Source organism: Aquila chrysaetos, chromosome 2 (assembly GCF_900496995.4).
Source record: "Aquila chrysaetos chrysaetos chromosome 2, bAquChr1.4, whole genome shotgun sequence".
In the NCBI taxonomy this organism is placed as follows: Eukaryota; Metazoa; Chordata; class Aves; order Accipitriformes; family Accipitridae; genus Aquila; species Aquila chrysaetos.
Genome location: NC_044005.1, coordinates 17,335,082 through 17,350,924, shown reverse-complemented (window position 1 = coordinate 17,350,924; position 15,843 = coordinate 17,335,082). Strand labels below are relative to the sequence as shown.

The following is a 15,843-nucleotide window of genomic DNA, read 5'->3' as shown; positions in this document are numbered from 1 at the left end:
TCATTCACTGTGTCTGAAGAGAGGTGGACTTGCCTCTGAAGCACAGGGATCAGTCGCCTTTCCCGCTCCGCCAGCTTGTCCGGCTCCAGCCCCGCCGGAGCAGTCGTTTCCTTGCTGTCCTGTTGTAACCATCTTCCCCTGCAGCGGCCGTAGAGAAGTCCAACCCCGCGACTGCTACTCCGCATCCCTTGTCACAACACACCAGAAAGAATCTCTTTGTAAGCCCTTTCCTTCCCCTTTGGTATTATTTACTGATGTGTCAAAATTACCTTAAAAATTCATTAATAAAATGCAGATCAATATCTTTCATAAAGCAGCTTATCTCCACGAAGTTGCAAAAGTGAAAATACTGAAGGTGCAAGAAAATAGAATCAGTCCCTTAATTGTACTGTGCTAAGTCATACTACGTTGATTAATTTACTGAAGCAGATTAAATTTTCACTGCTAATTTAATTACTTACTTACTTAAAGATGTTCCATCTATTTCTGAGGGTCAAGAATATGAAAAAGCAGAAGGACTCAAGAGAGAGGAAGAAAAAATAAGATGGTTGAAGACCCCTGGGTTTGATGGGTTTCATCTGGAAACCATCAGTACTGGCTTTTGAGTATGAATAAGGCTACCAATTATATGATAGTGGAATAAAGTTTCAGAGCAAGTAAAACATCTTTTTTGTGATACTTCAAATCACATGATGGTAAAGACACAGACTGCTTTGCAACACCTTCTAATAAGAATCCTAACTATTAATCTATAAATATAAAAGGCCACACAATGAAGGCAGAATTTAAAGAGCAATTCAAAAGTCAGTGGAGAAGTACAATGAAGCTGAGGATCCCCAGACTTAGACCAGACTCAAAATGCCAATGCCTAGTTCTGAAGGTAAATAACCTCTAAGCTACTTTATAATTGAGGTGCAACACAACTCAAACCAAGCTGCAACCCATTCAATGGGCAACTCTCACCTGTACCATTTTTAATCTACCCATACCATTTTAACTCTAGCAATGTTACTGTCCTTTACACACTCCGCGATCTAGGTTTTGACATCTACAAGGGGCATACAAGGAATTCACAGTTTCCCCAAGACCAGGACTTTACAGCCCAAATAAGCAAATTAAAGGCAAAGCATGGGAAAGAGAACAACAGAAAAACGTCACTTAATCTTGTGAGTTCCCCTGTTAATAAATTTTGATAGCTCCCACACTGGAAGTAAGGTAAATAAGCATTAGCACTAAGTACTGTTTGGTGTAGTTTTATTTTGTTCTGTGACCTACCCATTTGGTCCAAGAGAGAGAAGTCAGTAAAAGCAGAATGGGTCCATTGCAATTGCAACACAAAGGGCAGTCTTTCACTTCGTACAAAGAATACTAGCACAGATGGCGAATCAACATTTTGCAGGAAAATCCATGTGCTTCCACATTAATGAGACACGGGTTAGAAGAACACTGTATTATTATGTCAGAAGTGATTTGTTGTCCAAGCTTAGGTACCCAGATGGTACCAAAAATACTCCAAACTTTCTATAAGCACAAAGCTTTCACTATAATTAAAAAATGGTTTCAGAGAATATACTGGTTTCTCTGAGTATTCCCAGTTCATTTTTAACTGCTGAACATGCCCTGTATTTTGCTTGCAGTGCTTTAACAAGGAGAATGTATATGCACTAGAAAACCTCAAAAGGCAGAGCTGGGGAGTGATATATCGCACAGGAGAGGGGAGCTGGGCAGAACCATCACATTCCCAAAGTGTGGAGAAGAAGGAACCGGGAAGCCAAGAGCTACAAGGTGCTTCCCTGGTGGATATACTAGCAAGGTCTTCCGAAAAGAACAGGTCTCTGGTCATGCAGGACGGCACCAAAGCAAAACTAGGGAACTACGTGACCCATGTTCATACAGTTAAAAATAGCTCCAACTAGGAGCAGTGGCTTCTTCTGATTCAGATCAGGTTTAACCCCCTCCCCCCATGATGGGGTTTATCCATATCAGAGACAAAGCAATTGGACTTTATAACTAAGTCCCATTATTAACACACTTTTGTTTCTGATAGGAGCCTCAAAAATCTTCATAAAAGCTCGCAGTGAAATAATTGCTTTCTTTTCACTTCACCCTAGCAGACTCCCACAGGTTTGACTGTATTTTTTCTCTTCCAAGTAAATTGTACAGCCTCTCTTAAAAGGCTCACCTTTAAAAAAGCAGCCTAGAAAATACCAGGCTAAATTTGACATGTTTTTCCCTATGTTTCAAAGCCAGGGAAGGGTTCTTCTGGAAGAAGATGACACCTCTTCTACTCAAGTAGATTGAAAATCTGCTGCAGAAAAAAAAAGGGGGGAGGGGGGGAGAAAGAAAAAAATAAAAGAATAAACTGCTGGGAGAGTATGTGGGTGGCAGGATTCAGCCTTTAGTCTGACAGGTGTATGTCAGCACTTCTCCACAAACATACCTATAAGGGATCTAATTGTTTTCCTTTTTGCATTGCTATAGGTTTGTACTGTTTTCTAATGATACTCCTTGTTTTTACGTTAGCTTCCTGCCTGTCTCTTTGCCTGATGTCCAAAAAGCTAACAGGTTAACAAAGCGAGAAAAGCTCATGCTTTTCTTCATCAACGCATTTGCCCTTCTAAGTATCTCAAGCAAATTTGTCTTGAAATTAAAAATTGTATCGTCAACCATGCAACAGACAATGTGGTCCAAAGAGAGATTTACAGGCTGGTAACTAGGGAGCAGGCAGAGGCGGCGGCTGCTCAGCTGATGGATATAAATAGTAAAATCCTAGTCAACAGGATATTATTGTTCTTTGGGGTTCCCAAAGAAGCCTTAAGCAATGGATCAGCTCCTACGCACATGCTGATTGCAAGTCAGCGCCCGTGTGCACTGGGGAGGTCCTGCCCAGGGAAGACTCGAGGCTATTTCAGCAGTTACCAGGTCTCAGCACTTCTCATGCTCTAGTGGGAGGAAAGATTGAGAAACAGGGGGGAAAGGGCTCAGCAAAGCACCTGTCATCTATTTATTCCTTTATGTATTAATAACTCATCTCTAAGAATCATGAGACTAAATAGCAATGCTTTCCTCTGCTCATGCCATTAAGGCAAGCCTAGATGGAGATCACCAGACAAACCAAAGAGCTTGAGAAACTGGGAAAAGAAAACAGAGAAGAAAAGGAGTCTTCCAGGAGCAGGTCAGAATGGCTTGTTTATCAAGCTGTAACTCTGCAAGACACCGGCTTCAACTGGCTTTAAGTCAAGGCAGTTTACGCTCTAAGGTATCGCAGAGCCTCCATTATAAACCACAATTCAAGGTGAGGCAATTAATCGCCTCATCCCTCTATGACCTTTGCAGTAAGGAAAAAACAGAATCTGATTGCTCTCCTGTTTCTGATTTTGTTTCTGTTAACTCTCTGACTTCGTTCTCTTGCAGAACATATCCTTATAATCATCCAGGGCAGACAGACAGCTTTAGGTAGATATCTACATTCATTCAAGATAAGTATGTCTGATCCGCGCTCTAAGCAACCTCTCCCTTGGTCTTCCGCTCTACCCCACCGAGCTCTTTCAGACCCATGCACAAAGGAGACAGGGTTTCAGGACAGTGGATATAGCACTGCTCTGTTAAAATAACATTTAGATGATTCTGAGCACTGAACTGAAGAGCATGATTTGACAGCAAGTTCAGGCTGGGATAAAATTTAATCTGATTCATTTATGCATGCAAACGGGAAGCTTTTATTAGCATACATTCCTCAAAGAAAACAAATTACAGTTCCTGGAGATGTTCGTTGTGAATTACCCTCTTCCAGCTTCCAGTAGCAAGTTTTCTTCTTTCCCCAGCTCCGCTTTATCTCCTTTCTAGCAACACATACTCAAACCAAAGCAAACAAAACTCCTGGAACAAACTCAGTGAACTGAAAACATAGTAAGAAGAGGCAGAGGGAGCACAGCTGATTTGGATCTTGACTGAGGTAATACCAAAGCACTTGGAGAAAAAAAGGTTTTACCTGAAGATGATGAATAGTAACTCATAGAGGTGATCAACATGAGACTTCAAAAAATACGCCTTCACAAATAGGGAGAAGTAGAAGAAAGCAGGTTGATTCCATTCCACAAGCATTTTGTTCTTCTTGCATTAACAAAACCCTAAGCCAAGCTAAAATGAAATCTGACTGCACTCGGTTAACCTTCACACCAACTGGTGTGCACTGGAGAGAACACCAACAAGCACAAGCAAACGCAGAAGGAAACCACCAGCCACCAAACATGGGAACACCACATGCTAGGATGAAAGAGGCGTTTGTAGCTTCATGTAAGTTACCAAGTTGTAAAAGTTTATGATAGAGAAGGCAGCTTATCTGTATTACAGTTCATGTGAATTGTTAGATGACACTGTTAGCTTTTGCTGTCGGATGGCGAAGGAGAGAAAAAGAAGGTGTGAGGAGAGGAATTTGGTCAGGTAGTTACAATGGTCACCTTGAACAGAGAATACCAAGGTTCAAGGCCTGCTCCACCAAAACTTTCCATGTTCACACACAGAGAAATATGTCATTAGGCCATCTGGAAAACTTTGAAATAAATCCTCTAGCTTGCATGTGCCTTTGATCCCCAACCCTAACGTAAGGGTGTCATCTAGAGAAATACATCAAAACCACGAAACACTCAAATACTAAAAAATAGAAATAAATCCCTGCTAGAATGTATTAAGAATATATTTCAATTTTAGTCAAGACAAATGCAAAGCAGTGGGAAAGAAAGCCTATGGGCATCAAAATTATCTCAGTACCAGAACTCGAGCTTGGACCCTCTCTGCAAAACCACAGTTATTAAATGCTACTTCAACGTCCCTGATGGCCCCATTCTTCTGTAAGGATGCAGTGTGCAAGAACACACACACGTAGCAGGACCAGCAAGCCAAAATGAAGTGGGCAGCCCATGCCAATCTTTTTGTCATGTGGACATCATGTTAGCACATTAAGCTGTGTTTTTCCATGCAGCTCCTGTGTTCAGGCTCAAAAACTGATCATTAGCGTGATAAATGAAATGAGTGGAAACTTTGGCTCGAAGAGCCCAAACTGCAGCAGCTCTGCAGTCAGCCACTCTTCCCGATTTTTGGTTCATTAGTGAAATGAGAAGATAAGAGGTCAAGTGAACATTCAGTTCATAATTAAGTGCCTGAATGATGAAGCTGTCTACTGGCTCGAGTGACACAACATAGGGGTCTCATCTGAGCTTGCTGTAGGCATCCAGACCACCTCTGCAACTGGCTTTTGTAATCAGTCTCAGCATAAAAGCAAAGGACTCAATATGCATGAAAAAAATTGGGATCCTGCATGAAAAAAAATTGCTCTAGAGCCATCTGTGGGATAGGCAATGAAACAGTGTTTAGACCTCCCCCCAAAGGAAGTTGAGGACTTGAAAGGTACCCAGGATCTGACCGGTTGAAACAAAATCCGAATATGACTTGCTGCATTAATTAGTTTACAAACAGTCTTGAGAGACAGATGGATATCAGCTTTCCAGACCTCCCCAGCTATATCTGGATCCCTCAGTACCTGAGGACGGTCCCTCTTGGTGACATCCATCCGGGACTGGACGGGAAGCATGCGCTGCCCTTCTCCTGCACACACAGGCTACCATCACCAGGGTCACAACCGCTTCCTGACTTCACAGTAGCGACACTGGTGTGACCTCCGAGTTCTTTAATTAAAATAAACTCATGATGAGTGATACTGTCAACTGCAGCATTACAGACAAAGGATTTTATAGCGTCCCTTAGCTCTACTAGCAACCAAAACATGGTGCTTCCTCTTGATACACACAGTTTTTGAAGACAATTAAATCTCCTATCTTCTTTGATCCTTCTGATAAACACACAATGTTTTAAAGTTTTGAAAGGCCAACACTGAATACATCAAAAAGACCATCTACCTTCAAAAGAAGAAACGCAGCTTAGCCAGCAAAAATTCATACTCTGACTACTTTCAGTCAAGGTCAATAATCATATTAACTTCTGGAAGAAGGCTAACCAGAAGCACTTTTTAACCAACATTAGGTCCCTTAACAACTTTTTTCTTTATAATGGGCAGAAATCGAAAAACTCATGCAAGAGTCCCTATAACTTCAAATCACGCCTTGTCCTGTACCCAGAGAGATCTTAAAAAAAAAAAAAGACAAAGAAACCCTGAGAGTAACAGGAACTAAATGTTGTTCAGTGGCATTAATCATCAGGGCTGGGAAGTCCCCTACCTGGCACGGAACCTGAGAACAAGGACAGGGGCTGAATGCTTCCCAGCCACTCTGAATAGTAAGTGCTGGAATCGCTCAGGATTTGTACCAGAAACAGGCGTACTGAGTACCTTGTCAAGAAGGGAAACTCAGGGGGAATTTTGTCTCTGAAAGCTCGTCTTCTCATTTGGGCAGGATTTTTATGATTCACCAATTTAAAGTATCACATGAAGGTGCTGGCCGCAGTCCCTCCTGCGCTATCATTAGGTTTCTGAGGACCACGCTCTTCCCCATTTGCCCACTCCTGTTTGCCCCAGATCGATTTGTGTTTCTTTCCTTATAGATCCCAGACAGTATTTCTGAAGCAGACATTTCATACTATGTTATTTATAACTACTATACTAAGTTATAACTGCAGTTTGTGTTCATCATGAACATCAGCAAGAGCCAGAGAGCTTTAACCACGTGTCCAGACACAGTCATATGAAGGATCAGTTTTTAACAGTTATCTTCGTTGGCATTGCTTTAATTTGTCACGGTGCCAGGACTCTCTCGCCCTTCCCATTTTTCACTGAGCCAAGAGAAGCATAATCAGCCCTTAGTTGCGAACTACACTGACTGCATATACAAAACACCTATTGATATACATTAGGGGGTTCTTTGCAAAGACTAAAACAAAATGGCAAAGTACTTCTATCTGACCATTAATGCACAACAGAAAGACAGCCCATGCATGTAACCAGTCCCTGTGCTTTGGCAGCAATGCAGAGCTTCAGCTGGAGTCCTGCGAAATGGACAGTTCAGGCTGCGATACGGCTCGCACAACATATGAATAATGCATGGCCGCCTGATCATCGAGGAGTTTAATGTACTGTTATTTGGGTTTCTTGAAGAAAATGTAAGAAAAACAGGCTGGAAGAATAAAAATGTAGGTTACCATAAGCACTTGAGAGTTAGAAGGCAATACCAAGATTAGTGCATGAGAGACCTTTCAGAGGTTTCAGAAGTGGTCCAAAACAGTAAGACCTGCCATGTTACCACTGACGGTGATTGTAAGCTGGGGGGGAGGGAGAATGTAGGCAGTTTATTTGAAGTTCATTTTCTCCCCTGTAAATACCTTCTTCCTGGTGCAACATACAAAATGCTTTCTTTTAAGGGCTCTTTGTTAACTGGGAGACTGCAACTGCTGAGCCACTGTGAACACCACCTGCTTCAGAGAGCTTCAGTCCCTCTCAGGGACAATCCTAGGTGCAAAACCTAAATCTGAGCTTCCATTAAGTCTGGCTAAAACGTGGAGCACCCGCCCTGGGGGTCCCAGTATAAGAACAGGAGCACCATGGCATGCACCGTGATGGAGGTTAATTACACACTCAAGACTCGTTTCACAACCGGTTAACTGCAAGAGTCTTCAACCTGACCCAAACACAAAACAGAAGACTAAGAAGTCCAGCTGCCCAGAAAGCCACAAACCCACCAGTACAGACAAGCAGAACATGATTTACTGCCTTCAGACAAGATTTGGTCTTCTATTTAAAATCTCTGTCACAGAAGGCCCTGGTGACGTAATCTGATCTGGCTGGGCCATTTCATGGGTATGGGTAGAGCATCCTCGACTTTAGCAGGGCTCTGGATGGACTCAGACGTATGGAGCATCACTGGAGTGAGTAAGGGAGCACCGCAGCCTGCGGGACCTGCATTGCAGGGCTGGGGTCTGGCTGGCATGTAAATCTAAACACACCACTGAACAGACATGCTTCCCGGTAACGGACACTGCGCAAGAGCAGAGGCTTCTTTGTCCAGCTTGGGACTCCACAAAATGCACTCATCCCCAGTCTTAATTAGGATAGGATGAAGATCCAAAGGGATACATGCATTAAAGACAGCAAGGACTGGAATATAAATATTTCTATTTGAAATTAATCCTGTGGCACCTATCTAGTTCACGTTTATTTTGTAAACAACTAGAATTACACTACTGAAAGAGAAAGACTTAAAAATCACCATAATGAAGCAGATCAACAACACTGGTCAGGAAAGGTCTCATTTCTAACTACCAGTAGTAAAAGATGCTAACATAAAAAGTATAAAAAACAGGGTAACTTGCTGTTCATAGATTCACTGAATCTGAATTACACCAATACATATCAGGAGTAACTTTAAAGATACTACAGCATAAAATATGTTTTTATATATGTCTGAATTAGTGGGAAATAATTAACAGAATCCTTCAAAGTATTACACTATTTCAACGATTGTGTTTTGTATCACGCCATCAAATTAAGTAATGGGCATAGAGATAAGAGTTATCTTTTATGTGGTTTTGATAGCATCTTTTCAGATTCAGTTGGATTTCTGGTTTTAAAAAGAAATCCTCTCTGCTTGCAGGTTACATGTCCACAGGCATTCACTCTGTAGACATCCAGGTTGTTGCTATTACGAGCCTCTTTAGAAGATGCCGATTTAAACTTGTGTTTGTGGCTATAGAGCCTCAAACTACAGCTAAAATATAGCTCAGCTGTTTGCACAGAAATATGCAGCAATTATAATGAAGTAAAATCCATCCTGCAATCCTCCACCTACAATCCCTGTATTTAACTGGTTGGAGAGAGATAAAAATAGAACAGCAGGTAAAGAGATATGTAGAAAAAGACACTTATTTCTTAAAAGGTGCTGTGATGCCCTTCACCACCCCAGCACTGACACAGATGTGACTGCTTATCTGGTAATTTCTTCTCCTGAATACATAATTTTGACAATATTTTTGACTTCTACATGACAAGACAGATAACATTTGGCTCTTCCCCTTTAGACATATGCCCTTAACAATCATTCTGCAACAACAGTAAGTTCAAACAGCTTAGGACATAAACAAATAATGTTTAAATGGACACGGACAAGCCAAAATGCCCAAGGTTGCTTCTTCTAGTCCAATAGAAAGCTGGCTTTAAAACAGAAAAAGGAAAACGAGTCATCCCTTTGTAATATTTTCAAAGTAAATGCTACGCATACTTCAGGATGCAAGTGCCATAACCTTGAAATTGTCTTTAGGAGAAAGAAAATTGTTCGAATTTCTGTCCAAGCTGAGTGGACAAAACAAAAAATAAGCAGGAGAAACTATGAAAGGTACATTATATTTTTCAACTGGCACTAGTTTTAACACAATGTTTTGAAGACTGTCATTTTTAAACTAATGCCATTCAACTTCAGGCAAGTGATACGGTCTGAGATGTCACCAGCTCTAGTGACACTGAGGCTGGTCAGTGCTTGAACAACAGCTCACCAAGGAAAGACGGAGAAGGTGATGTTGGCCAGTGACAGCAGATCAACCCCATGCCTCGAGTCAGGTCCACGTTTGGACGCCAAACACAAACAGTCTCTCTCACAATGAAGTGTTAATATGCAGGTGTAAGAGTTCATTTGACTGCGGAGCTACTGGGCATGATTTGAATCTGGTGTAATTTCATCCATGCAAAGGGATGGAGAGCCCAGACTTCTAATTTGTTAGAGAAATTAGGCACTGACCTTGTTAAAACTGCATGCTGAAACATGCAATCTGTACCTTGCCTTACCTCTCACTGCTCCTTTATTTCACTGCCAGGGTTTCCTACGTCTGGAGCAGGTAAGTCTTCCTTCCTTTGCTAACAAATACTGTCAGGTATGAGAGCTCCCTTACAAAGACCATCCCCACCAGAAGACTTATGTTTCCAGCATGATCTTTGGTTTCTTATACCTGGATCTGAATCTTTATTTTGGGGGTTCACATTTGTAACACTCAGGCCTATTCAACTTTACTTTTATATATAATAGGATCACTTTGTGGTTCCACAGGGCTTTATCTAAGGTTCTCCAGGCAATTTAATCTTTCCAAATCTACAAAGAGCTCCACTGAAATGAACATGTCTACAGGCAGAATGAAATCCTGCTGAATATGGCGACAAGCTATGGAAGAGTTAAAGTAATGAACAGTTATAGCACCTTACTTGCTGTCAGAATGAATGGATACATTAAAAAAGGTTTCCTTCTATTTGTAAAATTTCCATGTGTTCGAAAGGCATGTCAAACTACAGCAAACAGGTTGAATGCTGCTGTATCTTGTAATTAAAAAAAAAAAAAAGATTACTCTCTGTAGTTAAGTGCAAAAGTCATAAGAATTATGCTTCATACATAAATGGATAAACAAAAATACAGAGAGAAACATTTTCAAGACTGACTATAGCACCTGCCTTTGGTTGTCCATCAGAGATGCCTAAGCCCCACAAAGTAAAGACATGTAAATACTCACTGCCAGAGTTAACTTTCATGAGTTAAGCATCTGTATTACCTCTTACAACATAGGCTTCAGGACCTGTTACCTCAAAGGAAGCTGAGGTTCATGTCAGTGACAACTAGAGTTACTGCTGTCCAAAGCTTATAAAATCCAGATCTTAAGGATCCAAATGGGAAGACATGCAAAATCAGAGAGCACTGGGAGTTTACAACCAAGTGATTCACGCAAAGGTACAAGCTAGGGCAAGGACAGGGAACCAATGGGGCTGGTATTGTTCAGTTTATTTCTTCCAGCCCATCACCACTTTTGGTTTTTTCAATGTTTCTGACAACACTACAATATATTCTTGCGTAGCCCTCCAAATATGTTTGAAGGCCATGCAACCCTCAGCAGAGCAAGCCTGAGACTCAGGAAAGTATTTAAATCTACTGAAATCAAGGAATAAACATCTATGGATTTCTGTGGATTCTGGATCAAACCCTGAGTGAGTAGCGAAATGACGAGTAGCTGGACTTCAGGCTCCTTGTCTAGTCCTCTGATAGAAGAATGGTAGAGTTCTACCATCCCAGCCCACATACTCTATTATAAATATACGAAATGAACATTCAAACCATTTTAAAATGGTGGTAACAGCACTTGTTTCCCAGAGATGGACAAAACATCTGACTCCACAAGTATTCATCTCCACATACTTCATTCCGAGGAATGTGAGGAAAGATACGTACTACTAAATACACATTCGGACTATTGTAAAGCACAGGACCAAAATATGGTCTAAAAGAGAATAACTCCTGCTGAGGATGTTGCCTCTTTCTAGTGAGTGCAATTCACCACACAAGGGAGTATATTTTTGATGATCCTAAATCAAGCTTCCAGTAGGGAAGATTTTAAAATATTCTTGTGTTGTAACAAAATGTTCCCGCTGGTGTTACAATGAAAGAAAGAAAAAGAAAAAAAAAAAATCTCCTGGCAGGAAATTAATTATTGAGCATTCCACTGCTTGATGATGCGCTCCTACATTCTGCACAGGCTTTCCATTTTTCTCTTTCAGTATGTGGAGAAATTCACTATGGAGAATATACAAACAGAACAAAGAAAACACGAATATCAGTTTATTAAATGCATTTAGAAACTGAACAGACCTGGAGTGAGGAACTTGGTTTGTGCATCACCACACATTCTCCATCAGATTGTCACTTTTGCTTCTGTTGTCTGAAATTACCTCTGTTGAGAACGGAAGCAGCAAGCCTGGCTTTTAGCATCACTTACCTGCGACAGCTTTGAACTATCCCTTTCTTCATTGAAAAAATAAAATGGAAAATCTCAGATCTTGACGGAAAGGGAAAATAAAAGCTCATCATCATATGCCTGTGTCTAAAAATCCAGATGTAATTCCATTTTTAAAACCATCCTTTTTTTCCCCTGTGTCCAGTCCATTTAGCAAATTTCACCCCTAGCTGTCAGTTTTAGTCTCCCTGTGAAAAAGCTGAAAACCCCACGCATGCCATAATTTCACCCATCAGTTACAGGACAGAATATATAGTTCCTGAGGCTACTTCTGCACCCAGAACATGCACCTAGAACAACTCCTGAATTCAGTGGGATCATACCACTGCAAAAGCATCCCCACGACAGCAGACGCTTCCCAGTAACCGGCATCCTGGATCCTTCCTGGATGTGGAACTCCCAAACTAGAGAGGGAAGGTGCAACAGACTGAAACAGCATATGCCATCTTCAAATAGTACTTTACGTCAGCAGTGCTCTATAGCTTAGCTAAGACATAATGAAGAACTTTTCAAGAGAAATGAATAATTTTAGCTTTTAAAAAGGGAGACAGAAAGGGTATGGAAAACTGCTACAGCAGATGGCTCTGTGATGGCTGCAGAAACTTTAATACCAGCTAGGCTGCTCAGGTGCTAGTGGTACCGTTTCTCATGGTCATCACCACTTGGGCTCATCTCCTTGGGCTCTTCCATCGGCTGCTGGGCAGGATGGCTCGGACCCAGCACGACAGTAACGCCTCTATCTGCCTTCCAGACCTGAAAGACCTCATTATTTGGCTGGCTCCGTGCATCAGCAGAAGTCTCCATCTCTGCACGCAGACATGCCAGTGTTTTCACATGTTGTTCATATCTGCAAATATTTAGCTGCTGCCTCCCATCCTCTCCTCACAACATACTCCCTCTTGGGTCTATATTCCTATTATGGGACCCCCAGAGACCAGGAAGCACTTTCACACTTGTAAAACGTCCCGTTGAAAAGAAGCATTCTGGAGTAAGACAAACCATCAACTTCGTAACACCTCCCCTAAACGCAGCTGGTCTTGCAAGAGAGCGCTGCAGGAGCAGGAGATGCAGCAGCAGACGGGGACCCTCACCGCCCGAGGTCCTTCGTGTGGCCCTGAGCAGCGGGGCCCTGCAGGAGCTCTGCTGGTGCTGCTGGAAACTCTGCATCATCCTCAGCTAGTTTTTCATCCTAGACTCGTGACTTTATAGCACATCAAAACTCTTATTGATTCTGCAGCTAACAGACAATGATACTAGCGGTGATTCAGATCGCATTGTTTTGAGAGGAGAGAATGAATTTTGAATTATAAAGCAGGAGCAAGTTTAATTACTACATATGAACGCAGCGCATATGCTGCCATTTTACAAGAAACTACCCTGAAGAGAAGCACCATGCTTTGCCACTGAGCTCCTGAGTGACAAAAATCACACCCTCCCGAGTATCAGACTCACCATCTGTAAAATGTTTTTCAACTCTAGAAGATAATGTGAGAACTAAGTGTTACAAATCATATATACTGTAAGTGATAGATATTATCACATGCTTTGGAGCAGCACCTTAGAACAAATGCCTCTTCTCCGCTTGTAAGAGCCCACATGGGGCATAAAACTTCTTAAACCCCTATTTAGTTGTGCAAGCGAGGAGACAACTAATATACCTCTCAAAATTCCTCCTGTATGGTAAGAAGGGAACAGGAGGTTTTTTTCATGAACATAATGTTATTCAAAGGAATTTGCCCTGTAGGATGACATTCTCCTACAGGACTATAAGAATTTTAGAGAAGGCTGCGTGCATCTGTATAAATGCATTTTAAGTGCCAGAAAGGGAAATGAGTTTAACTCCTTCTTACACAAATGACTGAGAGGCAAAGCCAAAAATATATTACTCTTTTTAAGAACAGATTTCTCTTCTATTTCTTCTCAAAAAATGCCCATGAATTAAGGATTAAACCTGGTTTAATTGCTACAGTTTTGAGCACCAAGAGATCAGAGGCAGGCCATCCGTGCTAACACACAGAATCAAAAGAGACAGAGACAGGAGTCAGAAATGTAGAATTACACCGTAATGAGAGACTGTCAAAACCCAAGGGGAGTTCAGCCTGGAATCGACAGCCCTGGCTGCACTCAAAATCTGAATTTCAGAGGTTATGACGATGCGGGTCAAAATGTTGTGGAGTGACCCCATCAGCAGTTAAGTGATAACTAATACAACATCAGAGCTGAAAGAATGGCTAATTTGAGTCTCTTTTCTGATAAATTATACATCTTCTATAATCAAGCCAAACCAAAACTAATTTCCAGCAACTGCACTGCCTCTGCCAGTAGACAGTGCCTTAATATCATTATGCATAAACAGGAAGAGATAATGACCTGTAATTCAAGTCTATTATTTATAGGGAACATGAAGATACATGGCAGTATAATGTCAGCTGTTGATTAAGACTGGTATGTTACATTAAACAAATTGTTCTCCCATAAACCACTGCTGCTTTTTCTTCTTTCATCGATTCTCGCTGTCCTTGCCAATCACGAGGAGTTAGCCGGTGAGGGGCAAACGCAACTTCGGAGGAACTGCTACACTGACACCGAACTACATTCAAACCTAGATATTTGCCCCCCTTGCGCCAGCACAGCCTGTGGCAGAATAGGAGACCATCTCGTAGTCGATTTATCCAAAAGCTCTGCCCGTGTTTATTCAACAGTAGCTTATGAGAAGGTACGTTAAATTGAGCACGCCGATAGCCATCGGCTTCCCTTCAGATCGCGCCGACAGGGACCCAGAGCCGCAGCCCGACTGCGGCCGAGCACCTCCGAGTACTCCAGGTCGGAGCGGCAGGGCGGGCTCTGCCCCCCGGCTGGCGGCTCGCGGGGCGCCTTTGCCAGGCTCCGGCGGGAACGAAAGGCGGAGCTCCCGTTACCGGCCGCGGCAGGGGAGCCCCGGCACCGCTCGCTCCGCGCCGCCCGGCCAGCCAGCGAGGTCCGCCCGGGAGGGAGCGAGGTGAGCCGGAGCCTGCAGCCCCCCTCCCCGACGCCCTCAGGAGGAGGCTGCGGGTGGCAGTGTCCCCGCCGGGGCGGGTCCGGGGCTGTGCCGCCGCCGCCGCACACCACCCCCCCGCCCCGCGCCGCAGCATCCCGCCGGCGCCCGCGGAGCCCCCGCGCCCCGTCCCTCCCGCGGGGGCCGGCGCCGCTCGCCCCAGCGCCGGGGCTCTCGGCGGGCCGGGCGGGCCCGGCGCCGCGCTCGGGGGAAACTTTGGCCCCGCCGCCGTCCTCCTCCGGCCCCGCACCCGCACCGCCCCCGCTTCGGGGAGCCGGGGGAGCCCGCGGTGGGCGGCCCGGAGGAAGGGGGGGGGGGGCGGGCTGGGGAGCCCGCGGCAGCCCCGCGCCGGGGCACGGGGAGAGGCGGGGAGGCAGGACCGGCACCGGGAGAAGGAGAGGAAGGGGAGCGGGGCGGCGCGGGGGCGGAGGGAGGGGTTTCTCCGGGGGTGTTGGTTTACCTTGGAGGTTCTGCACTCGGATGTCGCTGATGTGCCCGATGAGCTCCTCGCGCTGGAACCAGTCCCACTCCTGCCCGGCCATGGGGACGCGGGGCCGGGGCGGGGGGCGGCGGGAGCCGGCGGCACCGCCACCGCCGCCTTCACCGGCACCGACGGCGGGCGCGGAGCGGAGCGGAGCGGGCGGGGGGGCGGCCCCTCTCCGCGCCGCGCTGCGCCCCGCCCCGCGGCCCTCCCCTCCCGCCCGCCCGCCCGCCTCCCTCCGCCCGGCCCGGGGCGGCGGAGCGCTGGCGCGCAGCGGGGCGGAGCGGGGCCGGGGTCCGGCCGTGCCCCCCGCCGCGGGCGGCTCCCCCGTGCCGCCCCCTTCCTCCCCTCGCCGGCGGCGGCGGCGGCGGGGCTCCCGCATCGCCTCCCCGCGGAGCGGCGTGGGCGGCAGCGCGCCCCCCGCCCCGGCCGCCCCCTCGGGCGCAGGCGGCCCCGGCCCCGGCCCCGGCCGAGCCCCCCGCCACCCCCGGCCCGGCGTCGCGCTGCCCCCGGACGGGGCGCCTGCCCCGCCGCCCCTGGCCCCATCCCGCTCGAGAGCGGC

The 15,843-nt window shown here is 45.1% G+C and overlaps 1 protein-coding gene across 1 annotated transcript in view; it reads right to left on the bottom strand.

The window, feature by feature from the left end:
* CLMN (calmin) overlaps positions 1-15,464 on the bottom strand; it is an 80,487-nt gene extending 65,023 nt beyond the window's left edge. Inside the window, exon 1 of the mRNA XM_030041957.2 lies at positions 15,261-15,464. Within this exon, the coding sequence (XP_029897817.1) occupies positions 15,261-15,342 (82 nt within the window). The 5' untranslated portion in view covers positions 15,343-15,464. The remainder of the gene's footprint in view (positions 1-15,260) is intronic.
* Between the last annotated feature and the right edge of the window lie 379 nt (positions 15,465-15,843).